Source organism: Mustela nivalis (genome assembly GCF_964662115.1).
Source record: "Mustela nivalis genome assembly, chromosome: 19".
Taxonomy (NCBI): domain Eukaryota; kingdom Metazoa; phylum Chordata; class Mammalia; order Carnivora; family Mustelidae; genus Mustela; species Mustela nivalis.
In genome coordinates this window covers 15,937,544-15,960,094 of record NC_139038.1, presented here as the reverse complement: position 1 = coordinate 15,960,094, position 22,551 = coordinate 15,937,544, and the positions used below count along the sequence as shown (strand labels likewise).

The following is a 22,551-nucleotide window of genomic DNA, read 5'->3' as shown; positions in this document are numbered from 1 at the left end:
CGCTGGTGCGGTGTCTCTGTGCGCGGTGATGCCTTGCCTCTCGTGCTGGCTCTGACTACAGCCCGTTCTAGGTCCGTGCCCTGTGGCCTCAGGGGGACCTGTAGCCTCAGCCTTTGCAAGCTGTCTCTCACACATCCAATGAGCCTGCACTGGATTGTACAGATAGTCGGGAGCCAGAACAGGAGGTCAAACTGGGCCCCACAGAAACTTCCCACCCTCACTCCCCACTTCTTCAGCAACCTGCATCCTTGAAATAAACATTGACCTGTCTCCAGCCACCCCCCCCACTCCCTCCTACTCTTGTCACCTTCTCTAATTTTCAGATTTTCCTCCCTTCCTGAAAAGACCCTCCAGAATGGGGCTCCATGCAGAAGTGCCAATTTATGGCCACTCTCTGAATCTGGGCACGAAAGCACAGCTTCGCTCTTACTTGTACTAACTCATAGCCTCTCCCCTAAGCAGAGGATGACACTTGGGGTGGTCAGAGTCATGACCAAAGGAAACACTGGGGGCTGTATGAGCCAGAAGGAGGCTTTTAACTCAGACTGGGAGTCCAGTAGGTCTTCCTGGAGGAGGGAACACCTGAACTAAGCCCCAGCAGAAATGGCTGGGCCTGGGATTTTTAGATGTGGAGTTTAGGCTCCATCTGAACTCCTAGGGCCCAGAGCCTTTTTGAGCCTCTGAACCTTCACTTTGGACCCTGCAGTACCCTAAGGAGAGGGCTGGGATTCTTGAGTCCAAAGTGCAGGAGATTTTGATGGATTCGCAGAGACCCTTCCTACTTGAGGAGGAACAGGTAGCCAAGGAGAGCATGTGTGAGTAAGACAAATGTGAGGTGTTCTCTGTCCTCATCTTGGCCTGACCACCCCCCCCCCCCCCCAGATTCTTTCCTCTCTGAAGCTCCTCTCCCTAGGTCTTCCCAGGCTTCCTGCTCTTCTCCTCCCACAGTCTCCCTGGAGAACTTTGTATCCTGGCTTCTAACCACCTTCCTGTCTTGAGGATGCCCCCACCGGCCGTCTCTAGTCTCGATTCATTCATTTTAGCAAGTACTGATTGAGTATGCACTATGCCAGGCTCTCTGTCAGGTGCTGGGGAGACCACAGGGAACCAAGCAGACGTAGTTCTTGACCTCGTGGAGCTGAAGTCCCGTAGAGGCGACAAATGACAAGTACACTTATGACATCACATGTAATGAACTGAAGGAGACGTTCCCGAAGGCCTAAATAAAGCTCACTCTCCTTGTTTCCATCCATAGCACTTCCCTAGTCCTTCATAGCACTATCACTATTGCAAATAGCTGTTTATTTGCTGCTTATTTATGTCCGTTTCTGAAACTGGAACGCAAGCTCCTAAGAGTTCGTCTGTCAGATTACATGTTTGTTTTGCTGACCACTGTCTCTCCAGTGTCTAGAAAGCTATCTAGCTGGCTGTAGGTGCTCAGTGAATGTTTGTTAATAGAAGGAAGGAGGGTGAGAAAGGGGAGAACTAGAGAACTAAGTTAGCGAAAGGGAAGAAGGGGTTACTTTTAATGAGATAGTCTCTGTGAATATGTAACATCTGAGTTGAGACTTGGAAGGTGGAGGAACGAAAACAGCCAGGCAAACAGCATGAGCAGAGCATTCCAGGAAGAGGAAACAGCCAGTGCAAAGGCCAGGATGTAGGAAGGGGCTGGGCATCTCGAACGAAAGGAAAGAAGGCCGGGAGGCCTGGATTAGGAGGAGTAAGGAGGACAGTAGTAGGAGATGAGGTGTTGTATCACCAAGGGTTTTGCAGGCCACAAAGAGGGCATATTGATTCTAAGCACTTATAACCCCAATGTGTCCTCTGACACTAGGACCTGGATTTTTCTCAGGCACTTCAAATTTATCATCCCCTGAAGCAGACGCTGTGGATGTGCCGCCCATATCCACTGAGCCCGTCGGGGAAGTCCTATGCAGGCAGTTCCCAGACACCCAGTCTCCCCAGCTGAGTCTCCTCAGCTGCTCCCTGAGGTTTTGTCTGAGGGTGCTCTCTGGGGAAACAAGTGTGCTCCTGCACCCAGCACACCTGAAGTGGGAGGGGGAGGTTCTGTAACCTCAGAGACAGGAATTGGTGAATAAATACTCCTGCTTCCTGGCTCTGAGGGGGTCAATTCTGAGGTAACTTCTCCAAGTGTCTCAAAGAGTCTCCACCGAGATTGTTCATTCACAGTGGCAACCTTTTAATCAAAATGCCCCTTTATTGGCTTTTCTTCTTTCTTTGTCTCACTTCCCCTCACTTCCTCCTCAGGAAAGTCCTTGCACCCAACTCTCCGGATCTGCTTTGAAAGGACCCAATTAAGGCCTTCCTTAAATATATTCCCCTAAATATTGTTTTCTGTTCTTCATCTCAGGCATGAACCTAACTTGTCATAATCAGACACCCAAGTCTGGTCAATTCGCCTAGAAAGACAGAGGTACTCTTATTGATCAATCCTCTCCCTTCTTCCGTTCAGCCCTGTGCTGAGCAATAGGACTCCAGGGATGAGTCAGGTCATTTCCTGCTTGTGGATAACCCCTAGTCTGTTGGGAAGGCAGACCTGCACCCAGAGGAGGACAACACAATGTGCTCCTAACTGTATCAGAAAAGTCAGAGAAGCCTTTCTTAAAGAGCTGACATGGGCTGGGTACTGAAGGTTACCTTCTGTGAGGTAGGTAGGTAGGTTACCTTCTGTGAGCCTTTTGGGAAGCAGGGAGGCACTCTAAGCAGAATGCACAGCTAAGGCAAAAGTTTGGGTGTGTGAAAATATAGGGCCTGGGCAGGGCAAGGGAGTTGGAGGGAAATGTGACATCACCCCAGGTTTGGTGTGGAGGAGCGAGGAGGAAGAGTGGGCAGGAGTCAGGGGACGGCAGGCCTTGAACACGAGGCTGAAAAGCTCCTACTTCCTTTAGTGTGACGGGGACTAGGAAGTGTTTCTGAGCAGGGAAGTGACACTGTCAGATTTCCATTTGAAAATGATCCCTCTGGATTAGTAAATACAAGGAGACTGACTCAGCCACGCTCCCTAGGTCAAGGTTGACCTAGGCATGACCTAAGCATGGATGAAAGGAGTAATACTGAGCCTGGGTCACTGGGGACAGTGTGGGGGCTAAGGCCCAGGAAGGAATGCTCCTGAACTTGAAAGCTGTCTGTTCCACAGGACGAGTTTTCGGCCTTGATGAGACCTGATTCAGCTAAACAAAGCTGGGGAGGGGGAACAGGAGCTAGGGGACTTGTCGGCTCACTGACCCTGAGGTAACCATTAATCCCTCCTGTGAGGAAATCCCCTGGCTGGTCCCTGGAGAGACAGATCATAGGCAGAATGGAGGAACACACAGAGGCAGGCTCCGTACCAGGACTGGGAAACCAGAGGGTCTTAATTAACAACTCTGCTGACATCCTGGTCATTGCTGCTTATTTCCTGCTGGTCATTGGTGTCGGCTTGTGGGTGAGAAGTTGGGGTGCTGCTGGTGGTCAGGCTTCTGGGGTCTGGAAGGAAAGTCTCAGGGAGACCCCATGTTCAGCAGGGGTGGGATGCCTGGGTCTCTGAGGAAGAAACCTGGGGCTGGGAGGCAAGCAGATCTTTTGATAGCCTCAGGAAGGCCTAGCCAGTCCTCATTCTGTCTTCCCACCTTTGGGTAGGGTTAGCTGAAGGGATCAGTGGCTCTCCAGCAGGGACAGCATTCTAAATGAGGTCTCTGTTCCCCTATCACAGTATCTGACCAGAAGCCCATCCATATCCGAGGCCCCAGGAAGAGTCAGGCGGCATTCAGCCACACTCAAGCTTGTGTCGTTGGGCACTAGGTTAGGGCCTGGTTTGCTCTAGGTGCCTCTGAGGAGGTTGGGGGAGGGGGTGGGGTGGGAGCCATCAAGAAAGCCCAGGGCTGGTTAATCTTCAGCCTGAAACAAGGCTGAGGAATGTGTTGAGAAAGCTAATGGGCTCCAAAGATGTGCTCCGAACCCACATTTCCTCCCCAACTCTTGTCGCTCAGTCCATGTGCAGAACCAACAGAGGCACCATTGGCGGCTACTTCCTGGCAGGACGAAGCATGGTGTGGTGGCCGGTGAGCGAGGCTGTGCTGTGGAGCGGGAGGAGGCCTAGAGAAGCAGCCTTGCTCACCGCCACCTCTGGCCATCTAGGTTGGGGCCTCCCTCTTTGCCAGCAACATCGGCAGTGGCCACTTTGTGGGCCTCGCAGGCACTGGTGCTGCAAGCGGTTTGGCTGTGGCTGGATTTGAGTGGAATGTGAGACCCCTTTTTGCCAATAACCCCTGTGAGAACCCCTGGAACTGTCACACCTGGGGAGGCTCCAAGCAGGGGGGATGTAAGGCTGGAGGTGGGACTTTTCCGTGGTGGGTGTGGTTGGGCTTTGAGCGAGGGTCACACGTCCAGCTTGCAGGCGGGGAGATGTCGGAGATGACAACTTTCAGGGCCTGCTCCTGACTTGTTGTGTAAGCTGGGACCAGCCACTACCCTCTGTGGCCTTGATTTACTCCTCTCTGAAGTGGGATGAACAGCCTCAAAGATAGTGAAGTGCCTGTTCTGATCCTCTCTGAAGCTGTGAGGATCTCTGGGCCAAATTAAAGTCCCTTGCGGAAGTGGGAGGGAGACAAAGCTCTGGGACTGAGGCTTGTCTTTGAGGGTTGGGGAGATCAGGACTTCCTGGAGGAGGAGGCTCTGTGCTGAGTCTTGGGGGACAGAAGGTTTAGTTGGGTGGAGAGGCAGAGGGGAGGCAGAGGCTGTGGTCAGGCTGAGGGGTCTGTGGTCGGATTCAAGTGCTGGCAGGTGAAGGCACAGGCACCTCCTTGGGAGGGACTGGCCAGGGGTCGTGGCCGGGGAGGAGTAGGAGGACTCTAGTTAAGGGCCCATGGAGGTGTCAAGACTGTCCCTTAATACCCCGGGTATACCTCTGGGTCCCCAGTGAGAACTTTCCTTGGTAGAACGCGTTCAGAAAGAGGTGTCTTACACCCTTCGGGGTGAGGGCGCACTCATGGCAGGCTCTCAGCCATCCTCAGCGGTCCGCGGTCCCCGCAGGCGCTGTTCGTGGTGCTGTTACTGGGCTGGGTCTTCGCACCAGTGTACCTGACCGCGGGCGTCATTACCATGCCGCAGTACCTGCGCAAGCGCTTCGGAGGCCATCGTATCCGCCTCTACCTGTCAATGCTCTCGCTTTTTCTGTACATCTTCACCAAGATTTCGGTGCGCATTCATGGAGGGCGGGGGAGGGCCCTGGAACGGAGGGGTCACTGAGTGGGGGTCTCTAGAAAGCCCTGGAGGGGGCGGGACAAAGGAGAAATCCCTTGTAAGAACCAAGACTGAAGCACGGTCTGGAAGAAACAGGTTTGGGGGCCGTGGCCACAATGGGTGGGACCTGGGAAGGGCAGACCATCGGAAAAGAAGAGAACCTCTGAAGCGTGGCCACATAGGGTCGTGGTCTGGGCATGAGGTAGACCTGGGTCCCTGGGTCCTGACCTGTGCTATCACTCCTTCTCCCAAGGTGGACATGTTCTCCGGGGCAGTATTCATTCAACAGGCTCTGGGCTGGAACATCTATGCCTCGGTCATCGCTCTTCTGGGCATCACCATGATCTACACTGTGACAGGTGGCTGTGGCAGGGGCTTAGGGATGGAGTGGGCTTGAAGATTTGCTGGGAGCGTCACCGAAGCAAGCACATTCTGCTCACTCATTCCTACCTCCTGATGCCCGGGTACATGAGCCTGGAGAAGGGGCCATTTCTTTGAAATCTGCTCTCCAGGAAGGAGCACATCTTTCAAACCCGCAGAAAGACACCATATGTGCTCGGGGCATCCTATTTGGGCTGTCTCCACTGACGCAGGCCCGTTGCAGGAGGGCTGGCGGCACTGATGTACACGGATACCGTACAGACCTTCGTCATTCTTGGGGGGGCCTTCATCCTCATGGGTTACGGTACGGAGCTTAGCCGGTGGGGGAAGGGCACAGAGGTTGAGAGTGACAGAGCTCTCAAGCTGGGAGCAGAGACAATGCCCATCTCCAGCATATGGGTCCTAGGGAGGGCCTTGGCACACGCGCCGGGTCCCCTGACAGCCCTGCCCTCACAGCCTTCCACGAGGTGGGCGGGTATTCGGGGCTTTTCGAGAAATACTTGGGAGCCGTGACGTCGCTGACGGTTTCTGAGGATCCGGCGGTGGGCAACATCTCAAGTTCCTGCTACCGACCCCGGCCTGACTCCTACCACCTGCTCCGGGACCCTGTGACGGGGGACCTGCCATGGCCAGCACTGCTCCTGGGACTTACCATCGTCTCGGGCTGGTACTGGTGCAGCGACCAGGTGCGGGGGCAGGGCTCGGGCCGGGAGGGAAGCTGGGGCAGAACCAGAACCACTGTGGGCAGAGCGGAGCTGGGTGGAACCGGAACCCATCTGGGGGTGCTCAAAGACCCAGCTGAGTGGTCAGGAACCTGGCCGGGATGGGGCTAAACCAGACCCAGTGGAATCCAAAGACTCTGGCTCTGAGTGAAGGTGAATTGCCAGCACCGCTGATCTGAGGCAGGCCTGAATGAGAGCCGTGAGCAGAGACAAGGCCGGAGAGGGCGCTGTATGCAGGATGGAACGCAGGTAGTTCAACAGCCCTTGCCGCAGGTCATCGTGCAGCGCTGTCTGGCTGGGAAGAGTCTGACCCACATCAAGGCGGGCTGCATACTGTGCGGCTACTTGAAGCTGATGCCCATGTTCCTCATGGTCATGCCAGGCATGATCAGCCGCATTCTTTATCCAGGTAATGTCTGCAACCCCGCCCCCACCAAGAGTCCTGTGCCCCATCCAGCCCCTTGTGTACGGGAACAGGTGCCTATTTCCCATTTCCGTTACTGTCCTTTGATTTGGAAATCCCATCAACCCAGGCCCACCTCCCACCAGAGGTCCGCTCTCTCTTCCACTAGCATTTCCTGTCCCCACTTCAGGGATCGGAGTTCCCAGACCAGGTCCCGCCCTAGCCACGTTGTGTCCTCTTTCCTGCAGACGAGGTGGCGTGTGTGGTGCCCGAAGTGTGTAAACGCGTGTGCGGTACTGAGGTGGGCTGCTCCAATATCGCCTACCCACGGCTTGTCGTGAAGCTCATGCCCAATGGTAAGGGCTGGCCAGCTGCGGAGACTGCCACTGGGAGGGGTCACACCGTGCCAAGTCTGCACCCTCCTGGGGATGGCTGGGGACTCACAGCTCCCATCGGCCTGCAGGTCTGCGCGGACTCATGCTGGCGGTCATGCTGGCCGCGCTCATGTCCTCGCTGGCTTCCATCTTTAACAGCAGCAGCACGCTTTTCACCATGGACATCTACACGCGCCTGCGGCCCCGCGCAGGCGATCGCGAGCTGCTGCTCGTAGGACGGTGGGGCCTGGGTTCCCCCCCAAGATCCTGTCCCACCAACCAGCCACGGGGTGGGGGCAGGGAACACTCACAGGATTACGGGGAGCTGGGGAATCCTGGGTGAATCTCCCGATGGCCACCCACCGCAGGCTCTGGGTGGTGTTCATCGTGGCGGTGTCCGTGGCCTGGCTACCCGTGGTGCAGGCAGCGCAGGGTGGGCAGCTCTTTGACTACATTCAGGCAGTCTCCAGCTACCTGGCGCCACCTGTGTCGGCCGTCTTTGTGCTGGCGCTCTTTGTGCCCCGTGTCAATGAAAAGGTGAGTCTGTGTGTAGGTGGTGAACTTGGGGGCAGAACCTGCACAGAAGAGGCTGACACTCTCTCCCCTGGCAGGGTGCCTTCTGGGGACTGATTGGGGGCCTGCTTATGGGTCTGGCGCGACTTATTCCTGAGTTCTCCTTTGGCTCGGGCAGCTGTGTGCAGCCCTCAGCGTGCCCGGCGCTCCTCTGCGGCATGCACTACCTCTACTTCGCCATCGTGCTCTTCATCTGCTCCGGCCTCCTCACCATCGCAGTCTCACTGTGCACAGCACCCATCCCTCGCAAGCATGTAAGTGCCGGCCTCTGCACGGGCACCAAATATGCACCATGTGAGTCAGTGCAGCCCTCTCTACCCCCTAGTCTGCCAATCCACTTCCAGGAATGCCCAGTGAGGAGGACTGGATTTCTACAGAGGGTCCATGAGGGCAGACTGGGAATCCAGTTGGAAGCTGCATTTGCAAAGCAAGCACAACATTTTACTTAAATGACATTTATTTGAGGTGTTCTGGGTGGGCTTTAAGACTGTGAGGGAGGTGATGACCTCCCAAAGTCCTTGCAGTGGTCCCCAGGACTCAAACCACAGATCTGACTGGTGGCTAAGAAGGACAGAACACTATCCTGAAGGCCCACAAGAGCGTTTGGTCTTGTGCTGCTGCAGGGCAGGAGCCCCAGGGCAGGGATGACGGGGCCAGGACAGATGAGCTGCGCAGGACGGGCAGGGCTGCACAGGTGAAGTGGAGGAAAGGCAGCAGCAGGAAACTATACGCACAAATATCCACAGGAAGGAACACTGTTAGCATGACTAGAAGACTAGAGTCTATAACGGACTACAGTTTGAGTGGGGACAGGGACTGGTGCAAGGAAGCAAGGGCTGACCAGGGCCAAGAGCTTTGAACACGCAGCTGAAGAGCTCAGCTTTAGTCTGAGGGCAAAGGGCAGCCAAGGCAGGCTGGGTTTGCTGAGCTGAGTCTGAACATGCGTACAGGGTGGACAGAGAGAGCTAAGGTGTCTGAGGTGTCCAGGTAGACAAGACACTTCAGGGTCCGGGGCGGGGGCGGGGGCGGGGGGAAGACCAGCACTCTCACTTGGTCCCTGCTCGCGTCCCCAGCTCCACCGCCTGGTTTTCAGTCTGCGGCACAGCACGGAGGAGCGAGAGGACCTGGATGCCGATGCGCTGGAAGGTCCAACCTCACCCCCTACACAGAACGGGTGTCCGGAGCACGCTGTGGAGATGGAGGGTAAGGCACTCTTCCAGGATGTGGGGCCAGGGACTAGGGGAGCCAGGTTCCTTCACACTCACTGTCCCATGTCCATTTTTCCTAGAGGCCCAGTCCCCAGCACCAGGCCTGTTCCGCAGGTGCCTGCTCTGGTTCTGTGGAATGAGTGGGGGTGGGGCGGGTAGTCCCCCAGCCCCCACCCAGGAGGAGGTGGCTGCAGCAGCCAGGCGGCTGGAGGACATCAGCGAGGACTCGAGCTGGGCCCGTGTGGTCAACGTCAATGCCCTGCTCATGATGGCTGTGGCCACATTCTTCTGGGGCTTTTATGCCTGAGGCCAACTCTGCTGGACACCATGAGCTACAGCCAGGGCAGAGCTCAGCTTCACAATGAATGGGGGTGAGGCGCCTTGCAGTGCTGAGAAGGGAGTAGCGCAGGAGCGGGAGAGGGCAGGCTCTGGTGGGAGGGGGTAGGCCCTGGTTCCCCTTCTCTCCACCTTGTCTCTGTCTGGGGTCCCCGTCCATCTGACTGGCAGTTACAGCCCACGAGACCTTGGACAAAGTGCCACAGCAGTTCCCCTAAGCAAAAATAAAGCTGCTGTTCCCACATCCTGCTGTGGCCAAAGTGTGCTTGCTCTAGGCTCCTATCCTGGGACCTGGGTCTCCATCTGGGCTGCTCACAAGATCTTCTTTTCTGGAGAGAGCAGCCAGGTGGCCCTCCACTCATCCACCTCTAGCTGGTGCTTCTCAGTCTTCCAGCCTGCATCCTGCAGTCCTGCGGAGAGGTCATAATCAGGGTGCCACTGGGACTGCTGGGGAGAAGACTCTAGGGAGTCGGGGGAGAGTGGGAAGGAGCAGCACAGGCCAGGCGCATGCTGTGTGTACTGCCCAGGCTCCTCTTGCCTCTGCTGGGTCATTTCTGGCACAAAATGAGGCTAAAACTTCATCTGGCTGTAGCTAGAATTCACTGACTTAGCACATGGGAAAGAGCTGGAATGAAGTAGGTGCTAAATGTAAGATCGTCATCAGTCATTTGTGAGCAAACCTCCCCACCCCACGCCCCCAGTTCTTCAACGCCAACTGGAATTATAGAGATTGTCAACACTGACACAGCCTCAGTATCCCTAACCTCCCCCTACTGCAGACAAGGAAACAGGTTAGGCAGGGTCTCTTGGGGAGAAGGCCTCCGAGGCCCAAGAGCCGTGGGGCTTAAGGATGTTACCTTTCAAGAACTTTGGGAATAGCTTGTCCAACACTTGGTGTGTCTCTCTGACAATGACCCAGCTGTCCTTCTCAGGACCTGGAGGAGGGTGCAGACCGAGAAGCCGTCAGGTCCCCAAGTGGAACAGAGTCCTTCTTCTCTGAGTCGTCAGCAGTCTAGACTGTGAGGTGCTTACCTGCCCGTACTTGGTTCCTCAGTTCTGTCAGTTCTGTTGGGAGGGGCCCCTCTCCCTGCAGGGCTTCAAGCACCAATCCGTGTATGGCAGCCCTCAGGATGGTTTCAGGGCCTGCCGTCTGGCTCAGAACAACTTGCACTCGGCCTGGAGACACCCAGGGACAGACTGGTGTTAGGGAAGGGCCACTTCCCCAAACACCCTCAAACCTACCATCCTGCTTCATCCCTGTCTCGAGGCGTTGGCCTGGCATAGACGGAGGCTATCTTTCACCCTTTCCCTTCCGTCTTCATCTCCTGTTGTTCCAATGTTCTGCCAAACCGAAATGCCCAATTTCCAAATACAGCTTTACAGGAGGCCACTGAGGTGGGTTTATTTTGCACGTCTAGTGAGAATAAGCACCTTTTAGCACACAACCAGCGGGCCAGTAAACTTCAGTATTTGTTTCCTCAACAGGGAACTCAGGATGGGAGAGAAAAGTTCTCCAGGGATAAGCAAAGGTCATAATCTCATTTGAATACTTGGCAATATATAAAGTGCTTTACAATATCATCTTATCGGATTCTCATAAAAACATGCAGACAATAAGGCAGGCATTGTTAGCCTCATTTTACACAGGGACAAAGTGAATTTCATTGGGGCATACAGCTATAATTTGAATGCACCAAGTCTTAGTCTAGAGCTCTCTCCAAGACACCAGGCAGCCTCTAAATCGTCCAGGGTTTGAGGCTTTGGAGCTGATGGACCCCACCAGGGTGAGTCTAGGGCTGGAAGAGCACAGCACACTTACTTGGTGACTTGTCCCAGTGAAGGAGGTAAGGTTCTTGGTGTCCCTCGACCAGCTGTTGTAGCTCAAAGACACTGAAGGAAAGAGGAGAGCGGAGTGGGGGAGGAGAGCGCGAAAGCAGGAGTAACCGCTGGTCGGCTGAGCTGTCCTGACTTCATCTGTCCCTCACCACCTCCTCCTCTCTCGCAGCCACTACCCATGCATGCGACATCCATCCTTCCTGTTTTCCCGTGTCTGACAAATGTATCCCTTTTATCTACTCTGTGTCACACCCCTGCTGCCCCCAAGTCTGACTAGTGGCAATAAGGGACCTAGAATAGAGAGGTGAGGCCCAGTAAGGGGAAGCCAGTGTCTAACTGGAACAAAGAGCGTATGTGGGGAGTGGGGGTGGCAGCAGGGGTGGATGGGAGACACTAGGCCACTTACCTGGAGATCAAGCGGTGTAGGGGGACCCCCAGGGATAGAGACAGAGATGGCCAACAACCTGTGGGAAGCTGGGGTCAGGATGCCCAGACGGGGAGAGACTGGGAGACACAGCACTTAAGACCAAGGGGTCGGGTCACCTGTCCACAGTGGCTCCATCTGATTAGCTGAAGTGGGCCCAAGGACCTCTCCCCTCTGAAGGAAGTGCTTCAGGACCAGCCGGAGCCGGCCTTCATTCAAGGTCTCTAGGACAAGGGCTCGGACCGCCCGGTAGTTGGCGTAGATGTGAAGGGCGGTGAGGAAGAAGAAACAAACGAGGCTGAAGCTGGGTGGGAGAGGGGGGTGGTCAACAGGGGTGGAGGTGCACCGGGGGAACCTCCTCCCTGCCCTCCACCCTGGCTTACCCAGGGCTGGCTGACACCAGGGGAAGCATCAAGAGGCTGACCAGGAGCCCTGCCAGGTTTACCAGGGTCTCCTAGAAAATAGCAGAAGGGCTGGGAGTTGGAGAGCTTCCTTCCAGGCCAGGGTAAATCTTCTTGAGTACTTTTCATGACCTTCTTCCCTGCTGCAGTTCCTCCTAGGGCTCCCTACACTGATGAGGATGCCTAGTCAGTTTTTCACGAGTGCGTGGTCATTTAAGATACCAGCTGCTTCTGCGTCTAGGTGAATACAATGCCCTTCGAACATGTCTTCGTTTTGCAAGAGTCCTCTGAGTACCTCTATACTCAGGCAAGCTAATGTCCTTGGAATGAGGAAGTTCTTCAATTTAGTGGTTTACAAAGACTGATCCCCCTCAGCTCCTACGTATACAGTTTGTATACGTAGGGTTTAAGGGTTTAAGGAAACCACTCAGGAAGAAAGAGGCACAAGATCCAAACCTCTTCCCTTGAGAATCAGTTATCAGAACTCTCCAATGGCCTGAGATGGCCTGAATGAGCTCACCCAAGGGGAACAGACACCAGGCCACCTGTCCCCAACTCATCGTAAGGGAGGAAGAGTCTGGATTGGTGGCTCCGGACTACTGGAGTTGAAGGGAGAGCTGGTTCTGGCATAAAGCAGATCTGAGGCTGAGAGCGCTCTTCCTACCCAGCTGTCCTGGCAAAGGGGTGGGCTGTCGAAATAAAAGCTGTGGGTGTGACGGTAAATAGATTAGAGGTCTTGGCTGCACAAGAGCAGGAGGACCACCTCTCCCTCAGGTGGAAAGACTCATTTCCAGCAGCCGCATCAAGCGGCAATAAAGCAACATCAGAAATCAGGGGCCTGCTGTAGGACTGAGCACATCTCCTGTGCTGCCCCAGGGATGTGTTTCTGCTTCTGCAAGCTGAGGGAGCCCGTGGGCTTGGAAAAGATAGCCTGGAGGGTAAGGAGGGTTGGGGTTTGGAAAGAGAGGAGGTGAGAGAGAGCGGGAATAAAGCAGGGAGATCCTAATACTCAAGTCCTGGGTTGTACTTATTTCTCCCTTCCTGACAACCTAGGGAAGAGACAATGGGGAAGAATTAATCCAACCACTTCCTGAGAGAAGGGACGTGCACGAAGGTACTCAAGAGGACTGAACCTCTCTCTGCCTTATTTCCTCCTTTGTAGAATGGCAACAATGAGTCCCTCCTGCATTAATGAGTTCATATAAATGAAATACTTGGCACACGGTTAGCACTTAATAAGTATTAGCTTGTGTTTACAGCTTAACACCTAATATTGTTGAAAGGAGTTAATTTTAAATTTAAAACAACTTCTATTTAGAAACTGAGCAAAACAATTTTAGAGAAGGACAGAGTGTAGGACTGGACAGAACAGAAGTTTCTAAATTGCTTCAGTGTGAAAGCTCTGGGACACTTCCGACTAACCAGTCCTCATTCTCCTCCTGTAAAACAGGAAGAACAACATATCTGCCTCCTGGGGCTGGTAGGAGCTCAACAATGCTACACACATAAGCAGCTAGCACAGGAGCCTGGGAGCATCCCATACCTGTCGAGTTCAGCCTTAACGAGTTCAGCCACCTTTACTCCAGGACGCCCTGGTCAGGTGACGGGCGGGGTCAGAAAGGCCCATGAAACTGTCATGTGGATACCTCTGGCCAATGACCCCAGCCCCCCTCACATGCTGAGCACTTTTTGACCCTCCAAGGGCTTTGACATATGGGGTCTCATGTGGTCAGACATCCACCTCAGAGGCCAGGGCTATGGCCCAGAGAGGGTGAAGGCCAGAGCGAGGGCCCACTCTTGGCCCCACAGGCTTCAGGAAGGAGCTGAGATGATCGGGTGGGACTTTCCGCCACTAGTACTCATGCCCTCAACCGGACTGCCCAAGTTAGTCAGAGCTGGGAGCACGACATTTCCGCCCGTGTGTGTGTCTCCCACCCCTACCCTTAGGAGCACTGGGGGGCTTCTCTCCATACGCCCAAATCATGGCCTGGCCTGCCTCCCTGCTCCGGCTCCCTCCAACCCCAACTGCAGCTGCTCACCTGGCTGCTGTCCTTGGCTGACACATCAGCCATGTTGTTTCTCCTGGCCTGGTGCATGGTCAGGGCAGCCCGAGTGGCCCCACCAGCCACGCTCACAATGCACTAGGTGGGGAAAGGGAGAAGGAAAGTCAGAACGGCCACATGCCGTGGCAACAAAGGCACTTCTGTGGCTGAGCCAGTAAATGACTCAAACCAATTTGAGAAAACCAGGCATCAGGTGACCTGAATGCGGTCCTTGGAATCTTGTTCTCATCCCCACACTTCGACTAGGTCCACGTCCCCTCTTAGTCCTGGAGAAAACTAAAGCTCTGCCTGTCATACCTCTTTGTGGCCTAGTCCCAAGGAACTCCATTTCTTTCTCCAGGGTAGAGGCCCAAAGACTGTTCTTAGTCCATAGCTTCTACTTTGACTATACCTGCCTCTTTGCTAAGCTCCCAGGTCCAGCCTGGTTTCCAACTTTATGCTTCCTCTCTGCCTGTAACCTACTCCACCCTCCTTCGGTCCCAGTGGAGGCCTAGTCAAGTCTTCCAGGCCACCTCAAAACCCACAGTGATGGCCCTGACCTCCCATGGTACCTAGACCTCCTCAATCCCTGAGATCTAGAATGGAAGAACTCATCAATGTGGGTCACTGATCACTGTCATCCATTTCACACTTATCAAATCTCTTTTAGATGCCAGACACAGATTTAGTGCTGTGATAGAATTCAGATAGAACCCTTGCCCTCATGAAGTCTATAAATCGAAAGACAATCAACAAATAAACAAGCTGTCGGGCAGGCAGAGGAAATCATTTGTTCAAAGGTAAGAGGAATGTGCTACGAAAGGAGGCTGGATTGACCAGACCCTGTGGAATGCTGCAGATCTTGGTAGGGTCTTCATCCAGGAGCAACGAGGCCAGGGAGACGACCTGATGCAGGGCTACAGGCTGCTCGAAGTAATGGAGAGTGCAAGCAAGGATACTCCCTAGGAAGCAACCAAGCTTTCTTCAGCAACAAGGAACCACCAGATGGAAGTCCAGCTGAAGGGAACAGCGGGCAGGAAGGAGAAGGCCTGGAGGACAGCCAGGCTTCTGACTGGTGTGCCTGGGTACGGAGGTATTAGTCACTGAGAGCAGAACTCTCGAGAGGGGGAGAGGTGGTCAGGGGAATTCATGGCCCTGTCCTACTCCTTCACATGACAGATGGAGACCGAGGCGCCAAAGGCAGAATATAGTGCCTAATTTGAAACAGATGGCGGAGGTCCCGATCATTGGTCTACAGCTACAGCACTAGTTTTCTCTGGTGTTTCCTGCCCTGGAGTTGGAGGGGGTGCTCAGGGCACTGGGCTACATGCAACCCCCCACCAAGAACTGCTGTCTCTGAAATGCCACTAGTGCCTTGTGGAGAAGCGCTGCTCTGAAGTGATTGTGGACAGACAGATGGGCTTTTTACATGGATCTTGCGTGTCTTCTTGAGTCACTGCTCTGTGCCAGGTACTTAAGCCTGTGGTGAAGACAGGCTCTTTACTGAACTATGCCTTAGTCTCCTCACCTGGATGTGGCCAACCTGAAGGAATTGTGAGGGTGAGCAGCCTGGCAGAGAGAAAGAGCTCATATTCACCCATGTGACCCTCCAGCCTCACAACCACTTCACGCTGTCCTGCTCCTGGACCTTGACCCAAACTCTTCTTTCTGCTTAAAAACATCCACCCTTCACCTTAAACTTGTTCTTCAGGACCCAGGCTTAGGGAAGAGGCCCATCTCCTGACTCGGCCCGACACTTCTCATCTGGAATACCTGTAGCTACAATGTTATAAACTTTTGTTTCCAAGAAAAAAATGGGACGGCCTATATTTTATGCCCAACATGCAGTAGGCACTCAAATATTTTACCCAAAGAATGAAAGACAGAGAGCTGGTCCCAAGATGTTGACACTGGAACACCCTTTGTGTTTCAGCTCAGAGTTCCTCACCAATCTTGTGGTTTCAGACATTGTCTTAGACTATGTGAGGAACTATGTGGCTGGAGGAGAATCAGAAAATAAGGTTGAGTATGAGCAGAAACTCTGAAATTTTTCACTTTTCTACAAGTGCTTTGAACACAGGGCCCAGGCTGGTCTCACCTGTGGGCCCCAAGTAAGCTCAGATACAGCCCCAGCAAGGCAGGTACAGGGGGCCCGAGAGGTGGATACCTTGGCCAGGTTGCTGGTACAGATGATCATGGTGAAAAACATTGGATATATGGGAGCCATAATCTCGAGGAACATGGCTACATCGTTGAGGATATCAGCAAAGAGCCTGCGGGGGGGGGGGGGGGGCGGATCAGAGGTTAGAGATCCGAAGGGAAGAGACCTCCATAATAGCTCTCCTCCTGTCTCAACCCCTCCTTACCTCCACTGCTTGGCGTTGCAGTCCAGTTTAGTCCTGTTGTGGAGGAGAGGTTGGTTTGCAATTTGAATTCAAGGAGAAAACACAACCCGTGGGCAATGCAGGCCATCCTTAGGCTGAGGTTAAGGTCTGAAGGGCTTGGCAAAATCCATCCTCCATGAAGACATCTGTCCCAAGCCCCTGTCACCGCTGCCTGAAATACCATTAGCTGCGAGAACCTTCAAAGCTCACTTAATGATTCCCCTTCACTAATCCATGATGCATGAGGGAAAAGAACTGATTGTCTTGTGGCTGCCCCCCACCCTCCGGCCTCCTCTGGGAGAGGCCACCCCTGGGTCCCTCTGCCATCTCCCCACCCCTTCCTCCCACTTGATCAAGGGTACCCAGCAAGCAGTCCACATATTTTGGACTGGTAAGCAACTACATTTAGTGTAACCCCCACAGGTTACAGACCAGTAGCCCAGAGAGGACGCATAACATCCCTCAGATCATATGGAAAGCGGGGGCCAAGAAAAAAAATTTAATGGCCAGGGGCAACAGGCAGGCTCTGACATCCAGGCCCAGGATAATTCTATCACCAAGAGGATGGATGCCTCTTTTGCAAGGACTCCCTGGCCCCCGCACAAACACCTGGGGACCTCTTCTCCAGCAGTCTGGTAGCAGGGGATGTTGTAGCCCCAGACCAAGTGCAGAGTTTACAGCATTCCCTGTCCCTTCCTTTGAAACCTCCTGGAGGGAAGAGGACCCCAAGGTGGGGTATGGGGCACTCAGTACAAACTCTTGAGGGAACAAATGGCAAAGGCAGGACCAGAACACGTGGGCTTGGTCTAGGGCTCTGCCCAATAAAGTCGCCTTATCGATACTATTAGTTATAAGCTGTACAACTTAGAAGTGATTCCTTTTAGGTCTGCTAAAATGGACACATTCAATCCTTCTCTACACAAAGTTGTTCTAAGGGTTAGAGATGATAAGCAGACAGCCTGTGAGGCACAGAGCTGTTAGCAACAGCTAACACTTATTCGTGTTAGTAATAACTGTTATTATTATGCTTATAAGGAGCCACAATATGCTATGCACTTTGCATAAACTATCTCACCGAACACCTTTTAGGTAGTATCTGCCTACAGTTAACTGCAGATACTAAATTACTCCTCAATACTGACACGAGGAGGAAGAAGGCAGCACAGGACCCTTAATTCCTAGACGGATGGTAATGCTCATTCTCTGTGAGACAGGGATCCTGATGACCTGCCCGTCTAGTCCCCATGAGCTTCTGGAGTAAAAGCATTCCTTTTGAATTAAGCATTTTCCTGTCCAGCCTTCTTTTTCAACAAGCAAAGAGAGGATACTTAGAGCCTTTTGGCTGATTTTTTCCATGGTGGGCTGCAAATTAATGCTCTGAAGGCAGAAGTGATCATAACAATGGTTCTGTGGCTTCATTGCTGGGGTAAGCCACCTGGACTGGGTACTTACTAAGAACTCCTTAGCTCTGATGAAATAATTGCTGAATCTCCCCTCCCCCCAGAGACTGGTAGGAGAGAAGAGCTCAAAGTACAACCATGAATGAGACAGTTGTGGCCCCCGCCTGGGGAGAGTGGCCAGACCAAGAAGACAAACTCACCCCTTCCACCAGGCAAAGATGATGCGGCCCAGCATGCCAGTTGAATCTGGGGGAGAGAGGCACTGGTAAGGAACAGGGAAGAGCCTTGGGGGCTGCTGGGCCTGGCCGACCCTGGCACTGAAATGGCTGATTCACCTTGCGTCACCGCTTTTAGGAACTCAGTTTGGCTCCATAAATATTGGGTAGACAGAGCTGTATGATGGGGTCAGAAGTGACCCATTCCTCATTATGTACCCAAGAGAACTATGTGCCCATGCACACCAAGAGACATGGACCAGAAATACTCTTTGCAGCATCGTTCACAAACAGCCAAAGACTGGGAATAATGCAAATGCTCATCCACAGGAGAAGGCATAGACAGATTCTGTTATATTCTCTTAGTGGCATATTAGACAGCAGCAAAAATCTAATGTACAACTACTCACTCAAAATGGATGAATCCTACTATGGTAATACTGCATGAAAAAGCAAGCCATGAAGAGTAGATACAGCAAAATATACCTTCCATAAGGCTTTAAACTAAACAATACAGTGTTTAGGTATATATATCTATATGGCAAAACAATAAAAAAAAAAAAAAAAAGAAAGGAAAAGCAGGAAATCCTGTGTGGAAAGTTCAGAGGTTATTGTTGATATTCTAGCTCTTAGGCTGGGCAACAGGTTCACATGTGGTCATTAGAGTATCAGTAAGAAAAAAAGGATCTGAATTCCAGTTTGATGAAGACAGCTGGGGGTGTGAGGCAGTGGGAGAGGCCTTCTCAGACTAGTCAGAGAATTCTCCAGGAATCAGCTGGACCTTCATCTGCACAAGACATGCACACTGGCTACTTACTGTGTGCCAGGCATTATAGGAGGTTAAGGGGATACTGTGACCCAGAAAGTCATGATTCCAGACTCAAAATATAGTGTAAAAATAAACAGCAGTCAGTACGAGAAACATGATTTAGACCAAGGGTAAGTTAACTGCTGTCTACAGTCTTCCACGCCCTGTTTTATAAATAAAGCTTTATTGGCACCTAGCTGTGCCCATTCATTTACAGGCTGTCTATGGCTGTTTCTGTGAGACAATGGCAGAGTCAGCTGCTGTGACTGAAACAATACAGCTTGCAAAGTATAAAATATTTACCATCTGGTCCTTTACAGAAGGTTTGCCACCCCATGATTAAAACTCCTTATACTGAAAGTAGCATTAAGTTCAGCAGGGGGATCCCAAGGGACTGTTTTAGGACCCAGAAATACTCTTTGCAGCAACTAACAACTAGCTCAGAAGGCCTCATACAGTGGATACTGGAAGGAACGATACGGTGGGCAGAGGACTCCTAACTTGTTTGAACTTGAGGGCACGGACCCTTAAGGGAATGCAAGAAGGGAAACTAGGTTGTAGAGAGGGTTGGGAGTATCCCACGCATATAAAGGTGGTGACAGGCTGACCTTCCCCATTCTCCACTGGAAGGAGCAGTTCTGACCCCTTGCCCCACCTCTATCCTCGGGCAGTAAGGCCTTCTATCTAGACAGCTTCATGCAACTCTGGGCCTGAGGCACACCAGTAAACACGCTGCTGGACACCTGAAAGCTTTACTCCTTTCCGTCTTCACCACAATCCTATGAGCATCTGAGAGGTCCTCCCTTTCACAGATGAAGTAACTGAGGCTCAGAGTAACTGGCCAACACTCACATCCAATCCCATGTATGTTTTGCACACAAGGGCCACTGGGTAGAAAGGGGACCGACTCTGCCTTTCATCAGCAGCCCGCAGAGCCCCTGTAGGAATCTGGAAGTTGGCACTAGAATGCAACAAGGACACGTAGCCTCCCTGTGTCTGAAAGTTAACACTGGCCACTCGACTAGGAAACTTAATTCCCACTTGCTCTTCTTTGCCCCACTTACAACTAGCTGAGCTATAGGATCTAGAAACGTTGGAGCAGTAGTAAGGAATCAGCTGCCCACAAACTGTCTAGGCTCCACTCTAAATCCCACTGGCAAGAATGGAGTAATTAAGAGTGGGACACAGGAGTCAGTCGGTCTGGGTCCAAATCCTGGCCCTACGTAAACTCAGGCGAGGTAGGAAACCTCTCTGAAAAAGGTATTAAAAATGGCATCTACCCAATATGGCTGCTGTAGAGATTAAGTTACATATGATACGTAAGTGTACGAGATTCCTGGCATACAGTGGTAGGCTGTGAAAAGATTAGCTGCTAGTAGTAGTAGTATTGTTAGTTATGACAATACGTTCCACTAAGAGACCTGTAATTCAAAATGACTTCAAAAACTTCCAAGGGAGTTTTTATATAAAGCTCCGCATACAAATTTCCCAGGTCTGACGGAAACTCTTTTCTAGTTAAGGCTTCTTTTAATATCAACAATAGGCTTTAAAAAGTAGTTCCTTTTTCCTACCTTAAAGTAATCTTATAAGTCAAATATACATATGCGCAACATGTCTGTGATAAGACTAGGGTGCTTAGAAATGACACGGAAAACACCCATTCCGGATCCCCGTCCTGCTGCATTCCAAACACTCAGCCAACAGGAGATCGAAAGGTTCAAATTAAGCACAGTTTGGTGCTATGAACATGAATCTGGAACTAAACTCCTGGGTTCAAATCCATGCCCTACAATTTACTGGCTCTGATCCTGGTCAAATTACTTTTTCGTGCTGCAGTTTCCTTACCTGCAGAATGGGTATAACAATAGCTATCTCAGAGCTACTGTGAAGCCAGCATATTTAAAGACCGGTAGATAATAAACAGCTTGTATGAACTATTATTATTAAAAGAGACAGCTAGGAAAACAGGCCACAGAGAAAGGCTACTTTCAAGAGGTGACTCACATGGGGCCAGCCTGCTCAGTCTTAATAAGGATGTAAGCAGGGTGCCTGGGTGGCTCAGGGGGTCAAGCCTCTGCCTTCGGCTCGGGTCATGATCCCAGGGTCCTGGGATCGAGCCCCGCATGGGGCTCTCTGCTCGGCGGTGAGCCTGCTTCCTCCTCTCTCACTGCCTGCCTCTCTGCCTACTTGTGATCTCTGTCAAATAAATAAATAGAATCTTTAAAAAAAAAAAAAAAAAAAAAAAGGATGTAAGCAGGAACCTCCAGATCTTCCAAAAGATCCACGGAGGCTCATCAGAGATGTGGCCAGACTCGGGCTAGAAGCAGAAAGAGCCTTCTCTTCAGGTCTGATTTAAGTTCCCACCAGGAAAAGTCACGAACCACAAAGGACGGTGGAGGGAGCCGTCCATCTCCTGACGTGGAACCCGTGGCAGTTTCCTTTTCCTTCTCTACCTCACGCTTTAAGTGGCCTGGTACCACACTGCATGTTCTGTTTTTCGTGAGCGGGTTTCCAAGAAGCTGTGCACATGCAATACGGTTACTATTCACAGCATCACCCAGGATCCCAGAGGTTCTAAAATGCCTCCTGTCTGTCCCAGAACCTCCTTCCTACTCAGCACCAACGACAAAACTGTTTTTTTTTCCAGAACGGAGCAATTCCCACGTGTCAAGCAGCTGGTCCTTTGATTTAATAACTGCATCCTAGGTACTGCTGCACAACAAGCTGCGGGTAAAGGAGAGGGAGGGTTAACAGGGATCGGAGCGCCTGATGCTGTGGAGACACTGAACAGTATGAGGAGCCGGCTGGCGCGCAGGATGAGGGGATTCTGGCAACCAATGCATCGTTGAATAAAACCAGGAAAAATACTGCTTCGGGACGAGGGAGAGCCGGCTTCTAGGTGCAACCAGGAAAGAGCCCACACGTGCACACCCCCGCCCAGAACCAGAGGCCAGAACACGGGGACGGCGGAGACAAGGGGTCGGACTTCCCGTCGGGAGGAAAAAGAGTCCGGCGAGATGGGCCGACCGCAGCGACAGGGGAGGTCCGGGGGCCCGGCTCACCTTTCACCAGCCAGGTGGCCGTGGCCGCGGACACGGAAGCCTCTGCGTTCCCCACCCCGATGCCCAGCAGGACCGCATGGGTGGCCAGGGAGCCCGAGAGGCTGGAAGCAAAGGCCTGGAGAAGACACAAGGCGCGTGAGGGCCGCGCGCAGCGGCACGGAGGCCGAGGCTCTCCCGCCGCTCTCACCGGCGTGCGACCTGACACCCGTCGCGGTCCCGCTCCGACCCGTCCCCACGCTCTCGGCGGGGCCTGGCCCGCGCCGCCTCCCGCCCCCGTGGCCGTCCGCGCCCCCGCCCCGTCGGCCGGGCTGACCTGTACGGAATCCCACAGCTGGTAGGGCAGGTAGTCCGGGCTGACGCTGTCGGGGAAGCCCTGCGGCAGGAACACGGCCGGGAGGCCGGAGAGAGGTGCGGAAGCCGCCCCGGCGGTCCCCCCTCCGCCGCCATCCGGTCCTTGGGGTCTTGCTGGGAAGGGCCCAAAGAACCCCCACCAGCGCCACCCCCAAGCCTCCCACCGCAAGCTCCCGTCGGCGGCGGCGAGGCAGCCCCGGGCCGCCCTGGAACCGAACTGTTCCGAGCACAGCTGGGGCTCGCGACTCGCGCCGTCAGCCATTTCGGAACCTTCTTCCGGGGCCTCGGGGCGCGGACCGTGGCGGATCGACGCTTCCGGCTCGGTACGGCGGCTGTGCAGGGGCAACCTTCCTCCGCGAAGACGCCGCCGGCCGCTGCGTGCGCCTTCGT

General features: G+C 53.2%; 2 protein-coding genes across 6 annotated transcripts; one reads left to right on the top strand and one right to left on the bottom strand.

Annotated features, from left to right (window-relative positions):
• Window positions 1–3,303: 3,303 nt before the first annotated feature.
• On the top strand, window positions 3,304–14,749 carry SLC5A2 (solute carrier family 5 member 2). 4 transcript variants are annotated; one of them, XM_082714325.1, is made up of 14 exons: window positions 3,304–3,445; window positions 3,990–4,061; window positions 4,138–4,242; window positions 5,032–5,196; window positions 5,495–5,600; window positions 5,846–5,926; window positions 6,079–6,308; window positions 6,618–6,753; window positions 6,996–7,103; window positions 7,211–7,361; window positions 7,490–7,658; window positions 7,813–7,948; window positions 8,768–8,897; window positions 14,612–14,749. In XM_082714325.1, the coding sequence occupies exons 1-14, from the start codon at window positions 3,320–3,322 to the stop codon at window positions 14,628–14,630; spliced, it is 1,734 nt and encodes a 577-aa protein (XP_082570451.1). In that variant the 5' UTR covers window positions 3,304–3,319; the 3' UTR covers window positions 14,631–14,749. The 4 variants fall into 4 exon arrangements, with proteins under 4 accessions (XP_082570451.1, XP_082570449.1, XP_082570450.1 ...); XM_082714323.1 differs by having other exon boundaries at window positions 3,305–3,445; window positions 7,733–7,948; window positions 14,612–14,747; XM_082714324.1 differs by lacking the exon at window positions 14,612–14,749 and adding an exon at window positions 8,983–9,482 and having other exon boundaries at window positions 3,305–3,445.
• On the bottom strand, window positions 8,134–22,521 carry RUSF1 (RUS family member 1). Of its 2 annotated transcripts, none has more exons than XM_082714367.1 (13): window positions 22,124–22,521; window positions 21,811–21,925; window positions 17,926–17,971; window positions 16,308–16,340; window positions 16,109–16,214; window positions 13,939–14,040; window positions 11,882–11,952; window positions 11,618–11,802; window positions 11,481–11,538; window positions 11,058–11,128; window positions 10,271–10,414; window positions 10,096–10,173; window positions 8,134–9,648 (listed from the first exon to the last, which is right to left on the bottom strand). In XM_082714367.1, exons 1-13 carry the CDS (start codon window positions 22,421–22,423, stop codon window positions 9,551–9,553), a joined length of 1,407 nt encoding a protein of 468 aa, XP_082570493.1. In that variant the 5' UTR covers window positions 22,424–22,521; the 3' UTR covers window positions 8,134–9,550. The 2 variants fall into 2 exon arrangements, with proteins under 2 accessions (XP_082570493.1, XP_082570494.1); XM_082714368.1 differs by having other exon boundaries at window positions 16,308–16,414; window positions 17,654–17,971; window positions 22,124–22,491.
• Window positions 22,522–22,551: the final 30 nt, after the last annotated feature.